A 23,178-nucleotide genomic window follows, 5' to 3' on the forward strand; every position below is an offset into this window, starting at 1 on the left:
TCAGCACCAATTAAAGAAATTAAATCAGGTAACAAATTATTTACTAAATTACCAGCAATTCACCAGTGAGTGCGATGGTCTACCTTCCATCTGGATCTATCAACTCGGATTATTCCCATATAATGTCTGTACATGTCTAATTATTTTTCTATTTCGCCCTCTCCATCAATTCACAGTTCGCTCAAGAAGTCACTCACATAGTTATTACTTATATGCATATATTTAGATTACTGAAATTACGATACATTTCTGTGATACATAGGCAGTGTGCCATTTAAAGATAAGAAACGATGGACAATCAACAACGTATGTTCACAATACATTTATGTTTTTATTAACATTTTTATTCTTGAGAGAGCTCCATTAGGATTTAAAGCAAGAAGCGCAATTAACAATTTTGGAAGAATTCATGTGTGGCTTTACAACGTCAGGCTCTGCAAACTGAGTCAGAGTGTCACTCTCGTTAGCGATGATGTGTTTCACCAAACATCTGGAAGCTTCATCAATATTAATATTGTCCTGAAAGACAAAAGGAGGCGTGAATGAGCCTTTGCACAACATGGAGGACCCATTTATTAGCAGAAAACTGTTGACTTTCAATGAGATGTTTCCTGACAACATTGTTAACTTCAGTGCGATCAACATTGAAATGCTAGGGTAGACTACAAAATTCAAACAATATGGGGAGGAGGGAAAGACTGAAAAAAGAAAAAAGAAAGAAAGAAAGAAAGAAAGAAAGAAAGAAAGAAAGAGAAAGAAAGAAAGAAAGAAAGAAAGAAAGAAAGAAAGAAAGAAAGAAAGAAAGAAAGAAAGAAGAAAGAAAGATAGAAAGAAAGAAAGAAAGAAAGAAAGAAAGAAAGAAAGAAAGAAAGAAGAAAGAAAGATAGAAAGAAAGAAAGAAAGAAAGAAAGAAAGAAAGAAAGAAAGAAAGAAAGAAAGAAAGAAAGAAAGAAAGAAAGAAAGAATATGAGAAGTACGGATCAAAAGCAATGACGAAATTTGGGGAGGATGGAATGAGGGAAGGAAGGAAAGAAGAAAGGTACGACAAACATACGTGGATAGGAGAAGGCAAGCTAAAAACGGAGAAGGAAGATGTAAGGAAGGAAGGACGAAATAAAATGTAAAAAAATGGGAGAACGAGAGTAAGAAAGAAGAGTGGGAGGGAAGAAGTATGTATGAAGGCAATAAAGAAATGAAAAAGGATGAAAAGGAAAAGTGATGAACGAGGGAAAGAAGGGATATGTGAGGACGTGAGGGATGGAATTGAAGCACGGAGGGAACTAAAGGAAGGAAGAAGGCTAGCAAGGAAGTAAAAAACAATGGAAGGAATGCATAAAGGAAGAAGGGAATACATTTCCGAGACAGCTGTAAATTGACAACATTATATAACAATGTTGAATAGCAACGAAATACCTTGCATGCATAAGTTATTCTTAATTAATGTTAATTTACTGTGAAGCAACAGGTTTGCTCCTTAAATCTATGTACTATATTTATTTTTCCTACAATTAAATATTTCTGGCAAGCATCAGGGTGTCATTGGCTATAGAACAGGAGATATACCTGGCAGTGGTCATTTTCCTAACCCAAAAGCCTGTGAAGGTAGAAAAAATACTGTAATTTGCTATAAAGATAGTGAAAGTCTTTCCACTTTACCGACATTAATGTAGTGATAGGAAAATTACTACAGTGTTCTATACTGCCTATAGCAGATTTAGTACGTTTCTTATGCGTCCTACCAAGTGAAAATGACGGATGGCAGTTGCTTTGATAAGATAAAGGAACCATTCTCAGGATTCAGACATAAGTAATTCTATGTTAAAACAAAACTACCAATGCAGTGCAGGAGCCCTACTTCAACCACGTGACAATGCCATTAAAAGATGGCTTTCTGCGACCTTGGCTTCTGGAAAAAGAGCGGAATTTGATTGGTGTTTTTGAATGAGTGTGTAGCAAGGCTCAGAAAACCCTGTATACATATTTATAGGTGCATTTACAGTAGTACCAATGTACTTTTTCAGAGCTATGGTTTCTGGGAACCATGAAAACTACAGCACTATCTTTTTGGGAGACATTTTTAAATCTGGCTTGACAGCATCAGCTTTCTACATGAGGTCGTGGAAATAATACACAAAGTGGCATATTTACAAGCCCTCAGCGCCACCTGAGCGTCACTTTTTTTGTTCTTTTAATGTGTGCTGCATTTTGCAGGACACATAGAAGCTGCAAATCGCCTTTTCTGATTGTTTATGTGTAGGAAGATGTTCCTTCCTGCACATAAACAATTGTCCCTGCTGCTCAGGCACCCTTGCCACATGGTGGCAGGGTGCCTGCGTTGGCGTTAGTCAGCTTGTTTTGCGCCAGCACTCGGGGAAACACAGGGTGCCCTGTATTCTCGTGAACATGGTGCATCCCTGTGCTTTGAAAACGTTGTAGCGCGGCACTGCCACATTTGGCGCAGCTCTGCGCTCCGACATTTTCTTGTGAATGTGCCCCAAAGAGTGGAATTTGTGTATGCCCTCTTCAACTGTTGGCTCTAATGGGCAGGACACCCCTTCACCCAAAGCTTTGTGAAAGTATCAATCACTAGTTGGGTGAGACCAGAGTAGCATTTACGTCTCACTATATTGATATTCAGGCATATGCATCAAAGTAAATACCGGGAGCAAATGGACAGATTCTCAGAATCTGCCCCTTTGCTCCCCGTATTTTTGCATTTGGTATGCATCATCCCAAATGCAAAAATCACAATTTAAGGAATCTCTAAATTGAGATTCCTTAAATTGCGATTGCATTTAAGGAATCCCAAATTGAGATTCCTTAAATGCAATGCGTGAAAGTCAAAAAAATAGCGAATTCGCTAATAGGGTGAGCAAATAACCATGAAGTTGGATTTCATAGTAATTTGCAAAAACTTTGAAAAAAGCATTTTTGTGCATTTTTCAAAGTTTCATGTTGTGCACATACATGCCCTTCGGGCATGTGTGTGTGAAACATATGTACATAGATCTATTTCAGGGGTGCAACAGGGTGTCATTTTGACACCCTTGCACCCTTGATATTGCATGAGCAATTTGCGAGTACCTACTGGTACTCGCAAATTGCTCATGCAATCTCCAATACATTTCTATGGGCCTGTAGGCCCATAGGAATGAATGGGACAGCATTCCATAATTGCGACTAGCAATTTGCGAGTAGCAATTAAAGAATGTTTAGGAATCGCTATTTTAATAGCGATTTCTACATGCATAGGCTTTTGCTATTCCTAAATAGCGATTCCTTAAAAATCGCTATTTAGGAATAGCAAAAGGCTACGTTGATGCATCTGCCAGATTGTCTTTTAGGAGCACTATTCTGCCTCCTATATAGAGTTTCTTTAGTAATGGACGAGGTGCATTGTTTTCAGCATCTGGTAAAGACTATTTGGAAACAGCTGAAACAATATTGGAAAAATTGCTACCTCCTATAAAAAGCAACAAACCTGTCAGATTGATGATTTTTTATTCCTTTTTACGAAACACTTTTTCATAGGAAAGTAGAAAATCTTGATAGATATTAAACGATAAGAAGTAATTGAATTCACTTAAACACATTTACCATTATTATTATTTTAAATTCTAGAACACTATATTGGTCAAGTGTTATGTTTCAAAAAATATTTCTGTGCATAAGAACACTGCATTAAAAATATGAATCAATTATTTAATTTTAAAAATGTGACCTGCAATCTTCTATATCGAAGCCACCAGGTCTAGCCCATTCCTAATGCAATCTTTATTACAAAGTGCATTCTGTTTTTATCAAAATCAAAAACTGCGTTTTTAAGCTGGTTTCCATGCGTCAATTGTCGCAGCATTATTAGGATCCTTCCCACTGCAGCACAGTTTGTTGTATTTGCGACTGCAGTATCATAATAATGACATCAGGGGCCGTATTATGTACAGTTCCCAGGGGGTTCAGCGGTGTGTGTGCCCACTTTGTGTGCCCCCAGGGCACTATGGTATTACAGAAGGGGCCGGAGATGGTTGTGCCGTCACGTATGTAATACTGATAGGGCTGGCACACATGTAGAACCAGTGTTACCTTGAGAGAGCATTCCCTCACTTGCATTGAGGCATGGCACCATGCAAATGAGAGAAGCACTTAGCCTCTGTGTCTCCTATTACAGACATGGGTGCAGAGAAAAGAGCCCCTTAGTAGACCCACTGACAGTACTTCACAATAGCTGGCTTATTGAAAATACACCTCCTGAGGGCAGCTTTCTGGAGAGGAGAAAGTGGGTCTCATGGACGCCCCTGGACAATCCCCTGCAGGCAGGTTAATTCACTCACTGCACCCACCTAAGGGGGGTCTCTGTCTGGCTTCCACCTGCACTGTGGAACATGGAGCAGCTTATAAGCAGCCGCTCTGGATTTCACTGAATGAACTACCCCAGGGCAGGACCCTGCACTACTCTTGGTTTGCTCCTGTGTTACTCTTAGCATTCAGAAGTACTACAAGAGTATGTCACAGCAAAATATTTGTGAATCGAAACCTTTGTCTTTACTGCACACCTTGCTCGCACTTATTAAGACTCTTGTCCATTCTAATAATGTACACTAATGACCTTTGCATCAACAAAATATCCGTGAAGCACTTTAATCTATTCTTTGCAATTTACCATCTTTGCTTTATTTTCCTTTTCAAAACTATTCATAGAACATTTCCTCTTTACCCTGTCTTATCCTTTCAATTTGATATTTTATATTTTCCTGTAACTCTTTTTTCTAAAGATGATCATACTGGTTTAAGTGCTAAAATATTTAAGTAAAACAATATACATAGACTGGCTAATTGTTCCAATTGTAATGCTATCAAATATTAATTGCTAGCGTTTTAAAAGGAGTTTGATATTTACCACACTAGAGTTTATTCTACTATCCCTAGAGCTTCACTATGATTGGTATTGCTTGAGAGGCAGACAGAATGTTGTGCTAGCAAAATCTGTGGAGTTCAACTAAAAGGGCGTTTCATAAAAGTAAGTATGCACGTGCATATTCTCTTTTGTATATTTACTCTTACACCTAAGTGTAAATCTCCAATTTTTGCTATTCACCATTTCCAAATGGAGATTTGAACTTAATGGTAAAAGTACATCTACCCCCATCAAATGAGGAGGTGGAGCCTACTAGAATTGCATTTACTACTGTAAAGTTACTACAATTAACTTCACTGTAATTTAGGTTACACTAAATTGGTGTACATGGGGGCAAACTTGTCACCCAACCACATGGGACAAGACATACCAATTGGAAGGTAGGAGACTTTTACACATGGCGGACAGCCAACTGCCCAAGACCCACATTTCACAATATAAAAGAGATGGTATTTTTTTCCTTTTTCTCTAGGAAGAGTAAAAATACATCCTGTAGACCAAACTGTTATATGCTTTAACTAATAACAGGATTTCACATAAAGAGTTATTGCTATTCTCCCTCTGTCTTTCAGCACTTTCTCAATCATACCATTTGATTTTTTTCTTATATAGACACACCTGCATAGTGATTTAAATGCTTAGATGTTACTTATTCTAAGTAAATCCCAGGGAGGGAAAGCCATTTCCACCATTGTATCTACTGCACAGCCAATCAGTACATAATTCTACAAGGACCATCATCTTTTAGTGGCCTATTATAGAGTATGTTAGTAATCATTCCTCTTCTTTGCATGTGTTTCACATTTGTCATGGACCACAATATTTCTCCTTTGAGTAAGCTATACTATTGAAAGTATCATACTCTTCATTATATAATAAGTATTATTTTTTTCTTAGAAATACGATGCCTAATTTTCAGTCTTGAGATAGCCCGAAGCTCGTAGACCGAAAAGGTGATTGGCTGAACCATGATGATGCTGTGTGTACATATAAAGATTCCATGCCATCAAAGAGATTATTTAAACTTTGCAAATGTTGTGTTGAAAACTGTTGAGACTACACGATTATTGATGCCACAATTTTGCATGAAAATATAAGTTGGCGAAAGTACCACTCACTCTACAAAAATGCCTTCTAGTAATTCGAAAAGAGATTTAAATGTACCAATCAGTAATAACCATTTCAATAAAGATTGGCAGTACATGTTGAACTGGGGACTAGTGGACCCTAACCAATTATATCATACATAGCTCTCTGGGAAGACAGGTCTGCTATTTGTGGTCTTGCTCTAGGGGAAAGGCCAACATCAAATGTAACCCTCCCTGAAAAGAACATGGAAAAGGAAACTAAATAGGGCGACACACTCTAATTGGCTCTCAATGTAAATTGACCCCTTGACATCATCAGAATAATCCAGTAGACTTCACCTGGGGTCATGGGCTACTTGGACCAATTAGCACACTTTCCCCAGACCAAGGCTGTCACCAATGGCAACCACTTGCTCTGGAGTTGAGCATTTGGCACCCTTTAGCCTAAGGCTTCTATTCTGTGCGGTGTAGAAGGATATCTGATGTATGGAATGCTTGCTCCTGATCGGCTCATTTGTAAATCCTTCTGTGGATATCAGCCAAAAAAGCCGGAAGGGTGTCTTGGAAGGATGGACATGTGTGGGAATGCACGACACCATCTTCAGCTGGAAAGGCCAGAACTTATGGGTTTTCCCATTATACTATCACCACTGTATATGCTGCCATGAAACCCCGATGTGCAGGAAAGCTGCAGATCATCCGCATCTCTGATGTTCATTTTCTCTGGGGAAAGCCCATCTTTTAACCTACTGGAAGATAGAACATCCAGCCATCCATCCAGGAATGGCATTTCAGAGCATTTTTCCAGCAGGTGTAACAATTAAAGCAGATACATATACTGCAATAGAGGATTATATACTCTGCAGGTTTTTAGAGTGAGGCCTGGTGGACTTCAATTGTGTAAGAAAGGCACATTTAAAAAAGTTTTTTTAGAGTTTTATATAGGGCGAACTAGACCCAAGACATCGGGTACCAGAGAGCTTTACACGAGCACCAGTTTCGTTACAGAAGGACACATTCATTTTTTTTGTTAGGCATGGTGAGATTAAGTGATTTGCCCAGAATCACAGGATGTTGAGCGTTGTTGCCGAGACTCGTACCCGGTTCCCTAGCTTCGAGATCGACTGCTCTAGCCTAACGCTACATCCTCTCCCCAATTAGTGAGCAACTATCGATATATATATCAAGAGAAACAAAAATGTTCGAGGCCAACTCACAAAGATTGGTTTATAGAAGTATGACTTAATCTTACAGTACTCCTGACATACTCATGAATTTCCGGAGTACTACAAAAGGATGGCACAGGGAAGTTGCTTTTGACACCGCCTATAGAAGCTTTGGAGGATGTACCTTTTTCTTTTATGTCTAAGTGCTTATAACTTTAAATGTACTTGTAACATGTTAAACTAGTAAAATACTTTGCACGCAAACATATTTTTCAAACCAAAAAAATAATTGCCTACAAGGACTGTCTCCAAAATAGGTTACAATGTGACCTTCAACTGTGGTCTGATACCCATATAAAGCACTCTGATACCCCTGGGTCTAGCCATCGCTATATAAAACCTTTCAAACAAATTATTAAATACCTCTTAAAAGGGGTGCCAGCTGGAGAGTTCCTCTCACCTCTCCTCCGCTGAGAAATAAAAACGTTGGGGCTAATTTACTACGGTGTTTATGCATATGTAAAGAACTACTAGAAGAGTACCACATCATGTACTCTTGTGAATTGCACCGATAGTTTGGAATAGAGACGTGTAGGAAAATGGGTTTTATTTGTGACAAAAGAGGGATCATTAATAAAGGAAAACACCAACAATCTAACATGTAGTACTACTTCATGCATTTACATATGCCTTTGTGCACCGGCCCCTATATGTAAACAGAAGTTAAGTGGATGTTCCCACTACATCACAGGTTCATAAAATCTGTGAAAAAGGTGTTCAGAGGAACCTCGGTAGGTCACAGAATATCACAGAAGATGTTGAAGACAAACACCATCTCACAAGGCATCTATCACAATCTCCAGTTCCGGAAAAATGCCAAAGCAGCAGCCTTATTAAAGGTGTTGTACATGAGGAGGGCATGGCAGGGATTAAGCTGGCGCAGGATGGACATCTCCAAGCTCCTGCTGGTGATCCCTGCCCTGGCAATTTATCCTTGGATTTGGCAGAGCTCAGTTAGCACTCTCCCGCAGAAGGGAGCTGAATGAACCTGCTAGGAGGTACCATCGGGAGAGAAAGCCTGGGGGTGTGACAGCAGTGGAGCAAAGCACCGAACCCGGGCCCACCAAGATGACGTAGAATGGCCTAAGACTCAGAGAGCCCTAGCCCCCCCCTTTGATTGCCTCCCTCACCAGGCCCGGTACCAAGAACGGCTGGGGAAGAGGACAAGGGACTTCTGAAGCTGGGAGGAACTGAAAACTGTGCACCAGGCTTCCTTTAGACAGAAGCCGTGGTAGTCATATATCCCCTTCAAAGCGAAGCGAGACAGTGGCCCTCATATACCACACACTATGGTCTGCATTCAATGAAGCAAAAAACACAAGATGATGGACGGAATGTTGCACAATGGCAAAACCTTCACCCCCAGTCACAGATCTGGGTTTAATCCATCGTTATTTTGCTCACCAAGCCACCCCAGTTCAGACATTCAATAAAGCGCATGTAGCACAACAACGTGGTGGGGGTCGGGGGTGTGAATGATCACACTACAAATTGACAGGGTAGAGAACTCAATGAAGGCATCCCACAATGGTGAAATATAGGTCGGACAGAACTCCGTTGCCAAAAAGGCAACAATCTCCCTCTCAATCTACCAACAGGGACAGTGCAGTGATTCCTTCATGTCCATTGGAGCAACCATAGCGAACCAAGTGGACCAGCTGGGGAAGATTCTTACTGGCCACCAGGAATGAGTGGAGGACATGGAGGGTCGCTTCAGCCGGAATAACATCAGGTCGCAGGACTAATAGAGAGGATCATGGGGCAGTTGGTGGATCTCTATGTGGAATCGTCGCTCACTGACATCATATATAATGGTGCCCCACCAACTCTATTTTTAGTTGAAAGAGCACACCAAGTCCTAGCATACCTGTGGTCCCAGGGGGACTATCAAGACTGATGGTGGGGAAGTTATTAAACTTCAAAGATTGGAACCGGATCTTGCAAATGGCCACCAGGTCCATTGGCCCCTGGTCAGTGGACATTAGTAGGGTCCACCTCTTCCTGGCCTTTACGTTTCAAACCCAGCAGAAAAGACACTAATTTCTGGAAGTAAAGGCGAAACTAAGGTAACTAGGTCTGACGTCTGCACTCCTTTATCCGGCCAAACTTATAGTGGTTAAGGACAATTCTACAAAATTTTTAAACACCAGCAGAGGTTTGTGATGGCTGAAACGAGCAGGAGAGCTTTTGGAGGGGGAAGGGAGCCTGGTAGAAAATCGATCAGACAAGGGGCAGTCGATGGAACCATAACTGCGCTGCGCCGATTGGCAGCCCCTCATCTTCTTGTTTTTAGGAAACAAACTTCCAAATCAGACCTTTGTTTCAGGCAAAAATGATCAAAGGACCTGGTGTGCAGGGAGTGCAACAGGGCTATCAATTGTTTTCCCTGCATGGAATTGCTGTGCTGTCCTACATGCATTAAGGTGCGGCTGCTACCACTGCTTCAAGACAGTCCTGTCTGGATCCCACTCGAGACAAGAAAGACTGTCACCCATGCTCTGGTCACGAATCGACTGGATTATGGTAACACACTTTACGCCGGAATCACAACAAAATTACAGAAAAAACTCCAGCGCATCCAAAACGCGGCAGCGAGACTCATATTAGACATCCCGCGCCAAGATCACATCTCCGGACATCTAAAAGACCTCCATTGGCTCCGCGTCAACAAAAGAATTACTTTCCGCCGTCTCACCCATGCACACAAGGCCCTCTACAATCTAGGACCCGAATGCCCCAACACTCGACTGTCCTTCTACAAACCCACCCGCCAACTAAGATCGTCCAATCAAGCCCTCGCCGCAGTCCCACGCATCCGGAAATCCACCATGGGTGGCAGGTCCTTCTCCTTTCTGGCTGCCAAGACATAGAACTCACTCCCCACCCACCTCCGCCTTACTCAGAACCACATCTCCTTCAGAAAAGAACTGAAAACCTGGCTATTCGACAAATAATGAACCCCTTACCCAAGCACCTTGAGACCTTCTGGGTAAGTAGTGCGCTATACAAATGCCCGAACTTGAACTTGAACTTGAACTCTAAATGAATCTGAATGACTCTTGCGGTCCTTGCTATATGCATCGTAACAATGGTTTGAGTGTAGCCCTCAATCCGACTTTTAGCCTGTGAATTTTCCTGAGAGTTGCCAAAGCATAGGAGAATTAGATAGAACTGGCTACTACTCTGGCTGTTTGTGTATTTTTCAGAATTATATCAGAATATCATATACAGAAATACTGTCTCATTTGCATATCATGTCCTCAATATTGTTTACAAAAAAATCGACCCTATTGTAGATTTTCTATTATTACCTCCAATGGGGAGATATTTTTGTAAAATATATTTAGGACAAGATATTTGTCAGAAATATTCTGACAAAAATATGGCACTAAGCACCATACCTTTGGCATTTGAGGGATCAGTTTTTCTGGTCTGTGTGTTGTGTGATGTTGCATTAGTAGTTTACGCCTCAATTATACCAGGGCCGGACTGGGCACCCAAAGCAGCCCTGGCAATTTTGTCGAACCAGCGCCCTGCCACGGTAGGGTGGGGGGAGGTTGCAAGCGTGAAGCTTTGCTGTTTAACAAAACCAGGCCCCAGCACTGCTGCTTCTGCTACTGGTGGACGATATTGCAGCATCGCTGCAAAAATGGCCTCCAGTCACAAACCCCCCCCCCACCGCTCCAAAACCAGCTAAATCCTTCCAGGCACCTGTGCAAAGGCCTGATGCCCGCAATGGCCAGTCTGGCCCTGTGTGCTACCTTGACTCATCAATAGTTCCTATATTTTCGCACAAAGACACACGCCTCACACAGACACACCCAACCGGTCCAAGGATAATTGCATACATTGCAGACCATCACTAAGCTGAGAGATGTGAACCAGGCTTTAAGGGACTGCTGTTCCAATACAACACATACAGTGCCTGCAAGTAGTGTGTAAGTGACATAAGGACTTCATGTGGTTATTTTAGAAATGTTCATAAAATCTTTTTAATGATAATTGTGATATTTAGGTAACATTGTACTGAATTTGATGTTTTTTGTAAAATTTTATGAAACAAATGTATGTGAAGATTTTAAATGTGTAATGAAATGCGCAGGTTTTAATACTAAATAGAGATTGTGCGTAATTGTGTAGTGTACAATTTTAACTGAAAATCTTTTTTATCAATACATACGAGTACAAAGAGCACTTTATAGAGTTCTTGGTATATAAATATCCTCACATGTCTAGTTACAAGGGGTTAATGTTTATCTGCAAATTGTCTAATTTTCAATAGTTAATTGAACTACACAGAAATGAACCTCCCTTTTGTTTTTGTTTATTACAACCCAGTCCTTTCTGGTTTTCTGGGGAACTCTCTTCTTTTGAAAGTGAAGCAGTAATAACATATACCAGAAAGGCTCAGGCCAGACCTCACTGGAAGCTGAGAGGCAGCCTTATCTTTTCTCTTTGAATTCGATAATCTACCCTGGAAATTCCAGTTCTTCTGATGCAATTAGTGTCCACTGAACCCAATTACAGCACATATTTTGTTTCGTACATTTGCCAAAAAGGGTCCGATTGAGCAAATACAGAATTAAATAGGTAAAATGTAGTTAGTTACACATACAACATAGCAGGGGCGGCTCTAGGCTCATGGTGGCCCTGGGCAGGGAGCGCAGGTAGGAGGCCCTGGAAGAGGGGGTCCGGGCGGGGCAGAGCCCCCCCGGAGCTCAGGAAGGTGTTTTAATAAAACGTCCAGGGGGGTCAGGGTGTTTGGAAGTGGAACAGAACCGGAGGCTGCCAAATCCCTGCAAGGGGCCACCAAACAAATATGTATCCATCCTCAGAGGATTATTATATTAAGGATATATATTGGCGTGGTGGCCCCTGGGGTTTGGTGGCCCTGTGCAGGTGCACAGCTTGCACATGCCTAAGGCCGCCCCTGAACATAGTCATAGTATCTTCATCAGCATTAAGCTAAATACATTTGGAGGAAACAGTTGGTATGTGCAGATTACGCTAAATTTGACAAAAATAAATGGACACAAAGGGAATTCTGAAACTCAGCAGCGATAATACTGCCCCATCTGTACGCACAACCGAATTGCATCACTGCATTTCCACTTGGACACCTGCAAAATCTAAAAGGCACCAAATGAGCTGTTAGCAGTCCAGCCAACTCCAGGGTCACAGAAATGGCTGCATCAACTAGAAATGTTTAGAGGCAGGATTGCAAATGCAATCCGTTTGGGGAAATAAACTTTATTGCGAACAGTTTGTAGACCATTAAAATGCTGTTTAAAAACTGTCGGCATTTTATGATGTTTCGAGCACTTGTGGTTTAATGGAAGTATAGTTTATTTCAAATTGTATCTGCTTTGTGAAGAAAGGGTGAGAGGATAAATTAATAGAATGAATATGTATGCTCCCTTTCTTTTTTCGCGCCAATAAAGAGAGCCCAATAACCCCAGGGATGCGGGACACTTAATGAATATTAGATATAATGCTTCCAAAGAAAAAACTCTTGAACATATCATTATTAATACATACAAAAAGATAGCTAAAAGAAAAATTAGAGAAGCATGCTTGTGTGAAAGTTCGAACAATATTAGAACTTTAATAATATATACAAAAGCATAATCATAAAAAATACTATTATAAAAAAATCTGTGCAAGTCACAAAGGCATAAAAAAGCCAACAAACACTCACGTCCCCATACGCAAAGATATAATTTGTAAAAAAGAGGAACAACAGGGAAGGTGTGTTAAAGAAAGGTCTGCTAACTCAACAATTCAATCCTCCTCCAACCTATCAAAAAATTGTACAACAACGCTTAGTATCAAGTACTTCAATTCTAGCAATGACCAGCGTGGACATTTTGGTATCTTTATGTCATTTATATATAAGACCCTCCTCAGGACAAAGAAGGCTTCCTTGACAACTTTTGAGATCTATCACTAAAAGGAAAATAATTGCATTACAACCAGGTGAACACTCGTTTGAAAGAGTCAAAAGTACCCAAGGACCAAATCATCAAAGAAAAGCGAATTAGCGAAAGACTATCAATATGAGTATTCAAAAAAAATACACAGAGACTGACAGTATGAGGCTATCAAACCCTAGCCAATGCAAAAAAAAACAGATGCCAACACCAATCAGTGCTCTTGTTTAACCAAGCATTTTCATAACTAATAAACACCATCAGTGAACGCTTGCCTTAGTCAGCCGAGCCTAGAATGCACAACAGATCAGGGGCCCAACCAGATGGTGTTTGAGGCTCTGGAAGACAGGAGAGCCCTTGGCTGCACCCTTCCTGCTTCCCACAGCCATCAGGATCCAAAGAAAGGCTGGGAAGAAAGGGCAAAGAGAGAAGGGGCGGCTTTGCACTGGGTGAGTGACCTTCATTCATCCAGCATTTCAATTAATTTCTAAGAACATTCCAGTTTTCCATGGTAATCCATAAAGCCCTGAGCAGGGCAGGTCAGGGCAGGTCAATGCTGCCAGCTCAGTGCTTCAGCACCCATCCCCTCAGCATGGGGGCCGCTAAAACAGCAGCGCAGCATGGATTTGAGATGAAGCAGTTAGGAAAATAGAAGTTTTGGGCTTTCAAGACATGCATCAGCCTGAACCTGTGTCAAGTAGCTGATCTATCTTTCCAACAGAGGTGCCACGCACCAAAGGGTGAAGTTTGACCAACTGCTAGTGATGGTGATGGTGACGAGAGAGCTAGAAAGTAGGGCTCAATCAAACATACTTGTAGTCCACTTGGAGAGGGTAGGGAGGAACGATCTGGAAAGGCGGCCCCACTGGACACAATGAGAAGGGACATATCCATGGTAGCCAAACTACTGTGCCCACCTATATTCTGTGCTCAGAAGTCATATCTAGGCAGAAGATTAACATAGCAATGGGCAAGTTCTGCAGAGCATGGGCTGGGATTTTATGAGCCACGGGCTCATTAATCTACGGGTCCCTTGTTACCACGAGGGGAACAAAGTCCATTTGCTGGGTGTGGGCATGGGTATGATCTTTCTGAATATTTCAGGTGTATTAGAACAACTTGGATGCTCTTTGGTAGGCATGGATGTAGCAGCAGAGGGTGAAGCTGACAAAGGTTGTGCAACGAATGGCAGCATGATGGAGGCAGCAACTTTAAGCAATCTCAGTCATGCCTACAGGAAGCTGGAAGGCCCAAGAAGGGCAGGATTGCCATACCAGTGTGCCTTGGGATACCCAATGGCAGGGGCACCGGGGCAGGGGCAATAGAGGAGCCAACAAGGTAGCCTCAAAGCAGACATGGCACTTGCAGCCCAGACATGGCCTGAATGTCTACAAGGTCAAACATAGGTAGCAAGGGAAGTCTAGAAGCTGCTGCACGCAAGTCAAGGGAGCGTCACACAGTTTGCAGCCAAATGTAGATAGAACTGAAACCTGCTAGTAGAGGCATTGAGCTGCACTTGGTATCAGTAATTTATGGTTTTATGGTGACTGATTTATGGTTCCTATTAGTAATTTATGGCTTTATGACAAAGTGATAATAATCTGTGGCCTGTTATCCCCAACCAACTAATCTGTGCATTCATTGGAAGCGGGCAGTTGGTTTAGCGGAGGTTGGGGCTGAGTGGCATGTTTGGGCGGGTTACGACGAATCACTATCTGGTATTCACAATTCCTCGTGTTATTACAGTTGTATAGTAATAAAACCCATTATATATGTAAAACCAACAAAGATCCAAACGATATAAAGGTGCATACTCACAAACCTACAAAAAAACAGGCCCTCATAAGTTACTGAATGGCAGTAATGCAGCCTGCAAGTTAGGATTTCATAGTTACTAAGCGCATAGTGCAGGTAGTAATGTCTAGTTTGAGAATTTACGCACCCAGCATTATCATAAGCGTGTCTACATTCACTAAATACTAAAGGAAACCGCTTGCAGGTGAAACGTTAGTGCAGCGGTGCGCAAAAAAAACTACTGATATTAGACTAGACAGGTCTCAGAGCGTCAAGTAGTAAATCAGAGTGTGGCTATGTAATCAGTGTAAGTGCTGGTGCACTGCAAAAAGAGAGGGCGTCATTTTGAACCATCAGACATCATATGCATAGTCAAATTATCAGTAAAACTGGCCAACAAGGACAAAAGATTAAAGATTACAGGAGACTAGAATTCAGTTTAGACAGAATCAGCAGAAACCAAGAGGCAATATACTAAAATGGTAGACACCCACATCTATGCAATAGAAGGGACACCTTCTCCCTACACAATTTGCACTATTCTCCCTGCATCACAAGAGGGATCAAGTATTAAAAAAGCCAATAGGCCTCATCTATGTGAAAGCTATTGGCCGTGCCAATGTCTTTTAGCCATGTTGGATAGCAGCATGACTGTGCAGCACGGCTAAAAGTACATTTAGAAAAAAAGCTCTAAGACGTGGCCAGCACTGGCCATGTCATATTGGTTGTTTTCTTATGGGGGAGTGAGGATGGAAGGCACGGACAATGGTAAGGAGGGTGGGTGTGGTCAGCATGGATAATGGGAAGGATGGTGGAAATGGTAAGACATGGTCAGTACTGGCTGAGTCATAACTCTTTTATTGTCTCCTGGTGGATTGTAGGGAAACACAGACAGGCAGGGGAAGGAGTACCGTAGAAACCGGGAGGGTAAGAGAAAAAAAGCAACATGGACAGGGGGGGGAGAAATAGTAAAAAGTAACACAATAAGGGTGTGGGAGGGTAATAAGAAACATGGATAAAAGTGGGAGATGGGGAAGAAGTAACACAGACAATGGTAAGGGATGGAAGGAAAAGAAAACATGGAGGTGGGAGTGAAAAAAAGCAACACAGATGAATCATGAAGAAAATAAATACTACCTGAATCATAGCAAGCAGTGGATGGACAGCACAAAAAGTGGGTGGTAAATCAATGATTTGTGTGTGGCCAGAACACTACCTATTGAAGTGCAAGTGTCAGCCCCTCTCATTTCTCCCAGCCCAGGAAGACCCATCAGAATGCAAATGAATGCAGATGTGTACTCAATGAAGATGAGTCTCACCTTCCTGTGTTTGTGGCTGTCTATAGGCAATACACAAAGTATAGCTGTCTCCCAACCCAGACGTGTATTGGAGACAGGCTGCAAAGCACCCAGAGTTATGAGCATAGAGAAATGTCCACTTTGTAAAAGTGGAATTTCTAAAACAGTAATGTTAAATCCAACTTCAAAAGTAAAGAGGATTTGTCACTACCATTCCAAACATATGGAACATGATAAAGCTACTCTTCTCTGATCAGGAATGGCAGCTAAAAGTTTATTAAGGAATTCCCAATATTAACCTAGGAAAGGATTAGGCCTCACAGTAGTGAAAAATGAAATAGACTGGTTGTCATAACCAGGACATGCAAAACATAACCATTACAACTTTTGCTTGGCTATGCTAATGCAAAACAAAACCTGCAAGAAAACCACTATCTTATTGAAATTAAACTCTGCATGCCTTAGTTAATCATGTGAAATCTCAGGAGGAGCAGAAAAGTACACAGATAAAAAGAGGTTCAAGCAAAAAACATTCAGATACTATACCAATCAGGGAGGCATTCAAATATTCCCAATCAACATCCTTCAATAACTTCTTACACATCAACACAACCCAAATAAAAACCAACATACACAGGACCATAGACACAAAAGATGCTATGTATCATAAGTAACTATGCCATTAGACCACTACAAAGATGCAATGAAGGCATAATTGGAATTTCACAATCAATGGCCCTTAAGGTTGTCTGGCAAGTAACTAATGGCCTGAAGCCCCATACTTCACCTCCCTTGAACACCACAGAAACACAGAGAAGTGCAGGGGGTCTCCAATTACAATGGCAGCTTACCCATCTCCATATCCACCATTGAGCAACACCTAGAAGACATACATGCATTACCTATTAAGCCACAAATGGTACACTATCCTCAACAATGCAAAGACCAAGACATTACTACTCTGTATAAACTTACAGCTACATAATATTTAAATAACAGTAGATGCGCCTACATTTATGGCTGATAAAATCTTACCACAGCCGTTCACACAGGGAACAGACAAGTGCGTGGCCTCAGAGGGATGTTTTGGGTGTGACCTCCCCCCCCCCCAAATAAATGCATTCTTGGCTGGGTAGTTTAGTCTGGGGGACTCTGAATTGGGCCTGCAATTTCTATATCAATTTACCTCATCATGAGAGAAGAATGAAAGACAAAACAGCAACCTTTTATTTAAAGAGGAGAAAGAAAGAGAGATAGTGATGCCCATCTGGTGGTTGAATAACAAAATGTGAACCCATATAACCTGAAATCATACCGGCTTCCCTTTTCATCCAAATTATCTTATACTATGACATATTTTATTTTAAAGACCCTACTTTTTCTATATTATAAAACATGAGTGCTCTTTTAAATAGTTGAGTTTATGGTGTGCGCGGAAGAAGCAGCTCTTTATTTGATTTAATAGACTGTATTGTTGCTGCATGAAAATGTGAGTTGTTGTTTGAGTAGGGTTTAGCCCAACAGCCACAATCCTTGTCAGGGTGAGCCACAAAAGTCACTAAATTAACCTGTACTTAACACTGTGCTAGCTTGGCACAAAAGCAGTCAGGCTTAACTTAGAGACAACGTGTAAAGTATTTATGCAGCACATGAACATTAATAGAGTGAAAGCACAAAACAAGGAAAAAACAGTTTAGAAAAATTCAGTAAATTTGCATGAATGATTTGACTCATAGATGACAAATGTCCAGTTAGGAGATCGGGAGTTGTACATTTTTAAAGTTTAGGGTAAAAACTTGTACGTAAAAGTTTAAAGCGCCAACTGTGCGCATCTATTTGGGAGAGCCAGGTTCAAAGTCGAAAAACATGGCAGACTGGGGTTAATTTGGCCAGGTCAGCGCTTTCAAGCGCTTACAAGACTGCAGAGGTGTGTCTGAGGGGAAAGTTTGTCATCGTGGAGACATTGGACGAAGTCGTGGGGGAAGGTTTCCTTGTTCGAACTTAGTTTCTATTTTGGAAGTCGAAATTCTCCAGCTGGAGGCTGTAGCTGAAGAGGGATGCACAAGGCTAGACACCCCTTCTGTGTAGGACTGCTGAAAAGGATTCCCTGCTGCAGAGAAGAACGTAGGATGAGCTGCTGCAAAGTCAGACCAAAAGAAGATTGCACCTTGAAGATAAACAAGAAGGTTGATCCTGGTCTAGTCTTGGCTCTCAGAGCAGTTTTGAGCCAAGTTTTGAATTGCGGCTATGAGGGCACCACGCTCAAGGGTCCAGGACAGGCAGGGGATCACTTGGAGAGTCAGAACTCACTCAAGCTGGGTCCAGGTATGTGTTCAAGTTGGTTGGAGCCTTTGATGTCCAAGAGACTCTGATCAGGAGGCCAGCCAACTAGCCCTTGGAGTTGCTCTGGAACTCCTGGGCTCAAGTAGTGGAACAGGGCTCAAACAGCAGGGCATGCCTCTGATGGTTCAAGACAGGCTTAAGGCAGCCGAGCACCCCTTCCAGGTGCATCAAAACAGTCTTCTGGAGCACCCAGCAGGCCAAAGCAGCAGGTAGTCCTCTGAGAGTCCCCCTGCAGGTCCAGAAAGCAAAATGAAGAGTGGGTCTGAGGGTCTTATTTTTATACACGGTTCCTTCTTTGAAGGAGGAGAAGTTTCTAGAGAATTCCCATTGAAGTGCTTAGAGTTTGCTTTCTCCCATGCACAAGGCCTTTAGGCATTGCTACAGGCACAATGCACAATGTCAGGTCCTTTGTATAAAGAAAGGGCACAGCCTATTAATTTGCAAGTGGGGCTGTGCCCAGCTCTGCCCCCAATCCTGCCAGTGATGATCCATCCAGAAATACCTAATCCAGTTATTTAGGCTCCCCCCAGTGTTGACTGTAGTGTCAACACTAGTGTTAACTGTAGTGTTGACATCAAAGTCAACACCAAGGGGAGCGCAAATCGTGGACTGCATGTACCATGATGCGAAGGAGCAAACTTTTCTGTGCTATGAGTAGTGTCCAGCCACACCATTTTCCCTGCCCAAATTGACGCAGCTCCAGCAAGGCTCTGGGGTGCCCTATCCTGAAAATGCTGCATCAATCCTTACGCCTGCTTCAAGCAGGCGCAGGGTTTTGACGCAGCATGGGCTTAAAAGTGACTGAGTGAAAATTTGCAGATTTTACTCAGCCACTTTTAGGAGGTGTTCCTGCGCCGGAACGCCCTCCCCCTGCACCGGAACGCCTACATGTGCCGCAGGGCTTTACAACATGATGCATCTCACAGCTGCGGCACGTTGTAAATACCCCGCATTATGGTGCTGGTTTTGCGCCGCCGCTGCATCACAAAAGTGACACAACGGCGGCATAAAAGAGGCGCAAGGGGCTTGTAAATCTGCCCCTCAGTTCCTCTGTTCCGTCGTATGTCCACCCCGAAGCACGCCCTATGCGAGCTGCCACTGTCCTGAAGTAGTCTATAGATAATGTAATAGCATTACAACAACGTATTTCAACTCGACTTAGCCTCTAGGTGGTCTGCACTTGAAGACCACCAGTCTTTTGCAGATGATAGTCACGTTCTGATGGGATTTCCATGATCTGATGTGGAATAACCCTTCATAATTTATTGAAATGGCATAAAAGTGTGGTATGCAGATTACTAAATATCTCCGATTTTACCAGAGCCAACTGTAAGGCATGTACAAACGATGCTACTGGACTTGTCAGTTTTCTTTCAGGCGATTGTGGTAATATTCTAGTTGCAGAATAGATGAGCCCTCTGTATATATCATGACCTCCAGCCGCTCGTAAACAAATAGACCATCTCAGGATGTATTGACATTTCTATTAGCTGAATTGTTACACAGGTCTGGAAATCAAAATAAACTGTCTGTGACCCTCCAGACCTCAACTACATCACGAGGCACTTTCAGACTTAAGTACTACATTCCTCAGCCATGTCACAAGCCATTTACAAAGCGCCGTGAAATTTAATTAGAGTAAATGGCCAATAAGGCAACAATACCATCACAGCAGTGCCTAAGTGGTGCACAGAATAAAGCCTTCTGAAAAGGAGTGCAGCTGTGCGCATCCAGGACACTTTATACAAATGAAGAGCAAAACCATCATTACACGTAATCACTTACTGGAATCCTGCTGCAGTCGCCTGAACTCAGAAAATGAATGGTTGAGTGAAACATTAAGTTAGTGCTGCAGTGTAGAAGGATACGGGCCTTTTAATAAATAGGAAATACACCATTAGGCATCGTTCATGAGTTTGACTGGAACTTCAGGGACAATAAATAATCATTGTTGGTGAATGTGCATATTTTATTTCCTTTTGTTTTCTAATAGAATTCCAGCTTGGAGGCTAAAAATTACTTGTGTGCAGTCTATATTTTTTTTCATTAATTCAATGAACTAGATGAAATGTATTAATTCTATATAGGTATTATCGTTTTGATACTTTGATACAGAATTATACATTGATATATCTATTTTTCTTTTTATTGAAGCATGGTATTAGCGGGTAGGTAAGGGGTTCCAAGCTCACCCAGACAGAATATGTTGCTCCCTGCCTTTTTTTAGGTTTTGCCTGGCGAAAAGATGCGCTCTGCGCATCTTTTTCCCACAGGCGAAAACCTAATGAGAATAGTACGGGAGACAGGAACGGCCCCCGTCTTTCATTGGCTAGCTCCATAAATGGAGGCTAGCCATTGGAAGACGGGCCTGTCCGTCAATGCCGGACCAGATTCGGGGGCGTTCCCGAGATTTTTTGGCTTTTGGCTACGTCACGCTACGTCAGCCAAAAGCCCTCGGGAACGCCCCCGAATCTGGTCCGGCATTGAGCCGGCACCCGCCTTCCTGCTTGAGTAAGTGCTTTCGTGTGTACATACCCGAACAAACTACAGAGAGGTCCAGAACTGCCTATCTTGTGCGTGGCGTCGTTGCTATGCCTACGTCCCATTCTCTGAAGCAAAACAAGTAACTATGGTAAATGCTGGCGGGCCCTGGCTGTGTGGAGGCCTCGGCGGGTTTCACTTTCGCTTCAGAGGATCCGGACTTGAAGGAAGCGGAAGAGCGCAGCGCCGGAGCTCCACACACTTTCGCCTGTTGATTCGCGATAAACTCAGGCGTCTTCTAAGCCAGGCCGGCGCTGGGTGCAGACAAGGGTCGCTATTCCTGGCCAAGGAGAGGAGGCAGCCCCGACAGAGGGGCGGTCCGAGTGGACCACTACACAGAGACACTGGGCGGGGAGGTGAGCAACGTGTGAGAGTGTCTGAGTAAAAATGTACTTCTTAGACAGTTACTGCTGAATATTAGGTGTTCCTCGACTTCCGTGCCAAAGCTGTGTACTCTTAAGACCTGCATGGCAAAGCAACTGCGTTTAACGGTGGTTCACGCAGCCCTTGTGAGGAGAATTAATGTTTGCTGGTTTTAGGGCAACGTAATGGGGGAGGGGCGGTGGTGCAGCCACTTCTCAGGTGGATTTGTTCCGTAAGAAAGTGAATGAGGATGAGTGAAAAAGAAAGAAGGCTCGAGGGACATCCCAGATCCCCTTCCCAGGATATTACTGCTGGTTTACGATTTACACGACAACAAATTGACAGGGAGAGCCGAGATACGGACCTGGCTTGGCTTGCCTCTAATCCTGCAATAAGTCTAGTACAAAACTATTGTGAAGTCTCTTCAAAATTAAATAAAGTGTTTAACACGCGGAAGAGTTTCACTTTAATACATCTGATTCTTGTCAGGCTGGGAGGCAGTTAGGTAAGTTTTCTTATTTTAAAAAAATGTACTTTTTAACCCCCGCGCGAGTCCTACCCCCCACCCCACCCCCGTGGATACCTCTTGCTGACCCCGCCCCTAACACGAGCCACGGGAACTGCTCGCGAGCCAGTCAGCCTCGACCGCCCGGGAAAGACGGAAGCCGAGAGGCCAGGAAAACGGAAAAACAAACCTGTCCGCCAGCAGGACCCGAGACCGCCCCTTCCCTGCTCCGAAGACCAGCCTCGGCACCGGAGCTGCCGGCCCGCAGCCAGCATCAATGCGGTACGGACCCAGGATGATGCCGGTGAGTGCTGGCCTCCGCTGCGGCCTTATCTTTGTTTTGGGGGTTCACTCTGAGGTGTCCAGTTTCTTGGCTCTTGCGAGGAGTGGGGCCGGCTCTTCTGCTGCTTGAGTGTTTTCGTTGGGCGCTGGGATCGCCTTGGGTAGTTTGTTTTATCGCTTTGGACAGTCTTGCAACCTGTTGGTGATTTGTTTGTGCACGGAGTGGATAGTTTCTTGCGCTTCTCCGGTTGAGACTGCTGCTTGTTTTGTACGTGGTGGTAGTGGATGAAGATTGTTGGCCCCCAGATCAACACAAGACGTGCAGTTGTTGGACTGTGCGAAAGGTAGTTCGAATGCTAGCCTGTTTATATGTGCACATTTGTGGGTACCGGTGGGTTTGGATTTCCTTGGTGGCGCTTTCTTTGATGCTGCAGGACCCGTATTAGATATGTCCGTTTTACATCTCTTGTTGTATTTTTCGTTATGACTTAGAAAGTGGATTCCTGCTGAATGTTGTTAGTACGAATCACTTGTTGAATTCCGGCGTCCATTTTATTTGTCAGTGTCGTGTGTTCATTTGTGTGAAAAATCGCGAACACGTTTGAAATATGTAATTTCTCGGTTTTGTGTTTTTGTGTTGTTAAAGCAAGACACAAATCTGAGTGTGGGGAAGGAGTTTGTTGCGACACAAAATGACACCGAGAATAGTTACAATGATAAACAACTTGTGTTTACAAACTGTCCCAGAAAAAATACTTTTTTATGGTGTTCCAGAAGACCTTTGAAGCATATAAATATTACCGACAATTCTGCGCCAGCTCATATTTACTGTATTTCCCCATCGTCTGTAGTCTGTTCCGCTTGGCTATAAATGGATTTGTCACTTGGTAGTA

The 23,178-nt window shown here is 42.7% G+C and overlaps 1 protein-coding gene across 1 annotated transcript in view; it reads right to left on the minus strand.

The window, feature by feature from the left end:
* Window positions 1-311: 311 nt before the first annotated feature.
* RAB38 (RAB38, member RAS oncogene family) overlaps window positions 312-23,178 on the minus strand; it is a 298,863-nt gene continuing 275,996 nt past the window's right edge. The window contains exon 3 of the mRNA XM_086933980.1: window positions 312-519. Within this exon, the coding sequence (XP_086790106.1) occupies window positions 364-519 (156 nt within the window). The 3' untranslated portion in view covers window positions 312-363. The remainder of the gene's footprint in view (window positions 520-23,178) is intronic.

Source organism: Lissotriton vulgaris, chromosome 8 (genome assembly GCF_964263255.1).
Source record: "Lissotriton vulgaris chromosome 8, aLisVul1.2, whole genome shotgun sequence".
In the NCBI taxonomy this organism is placed as follows: Eukaryota; Metazoa; Chordata; class Amphibia; order Caudata; family Salamandridae; genus Lissotriton; species Lissotriton vulgaris.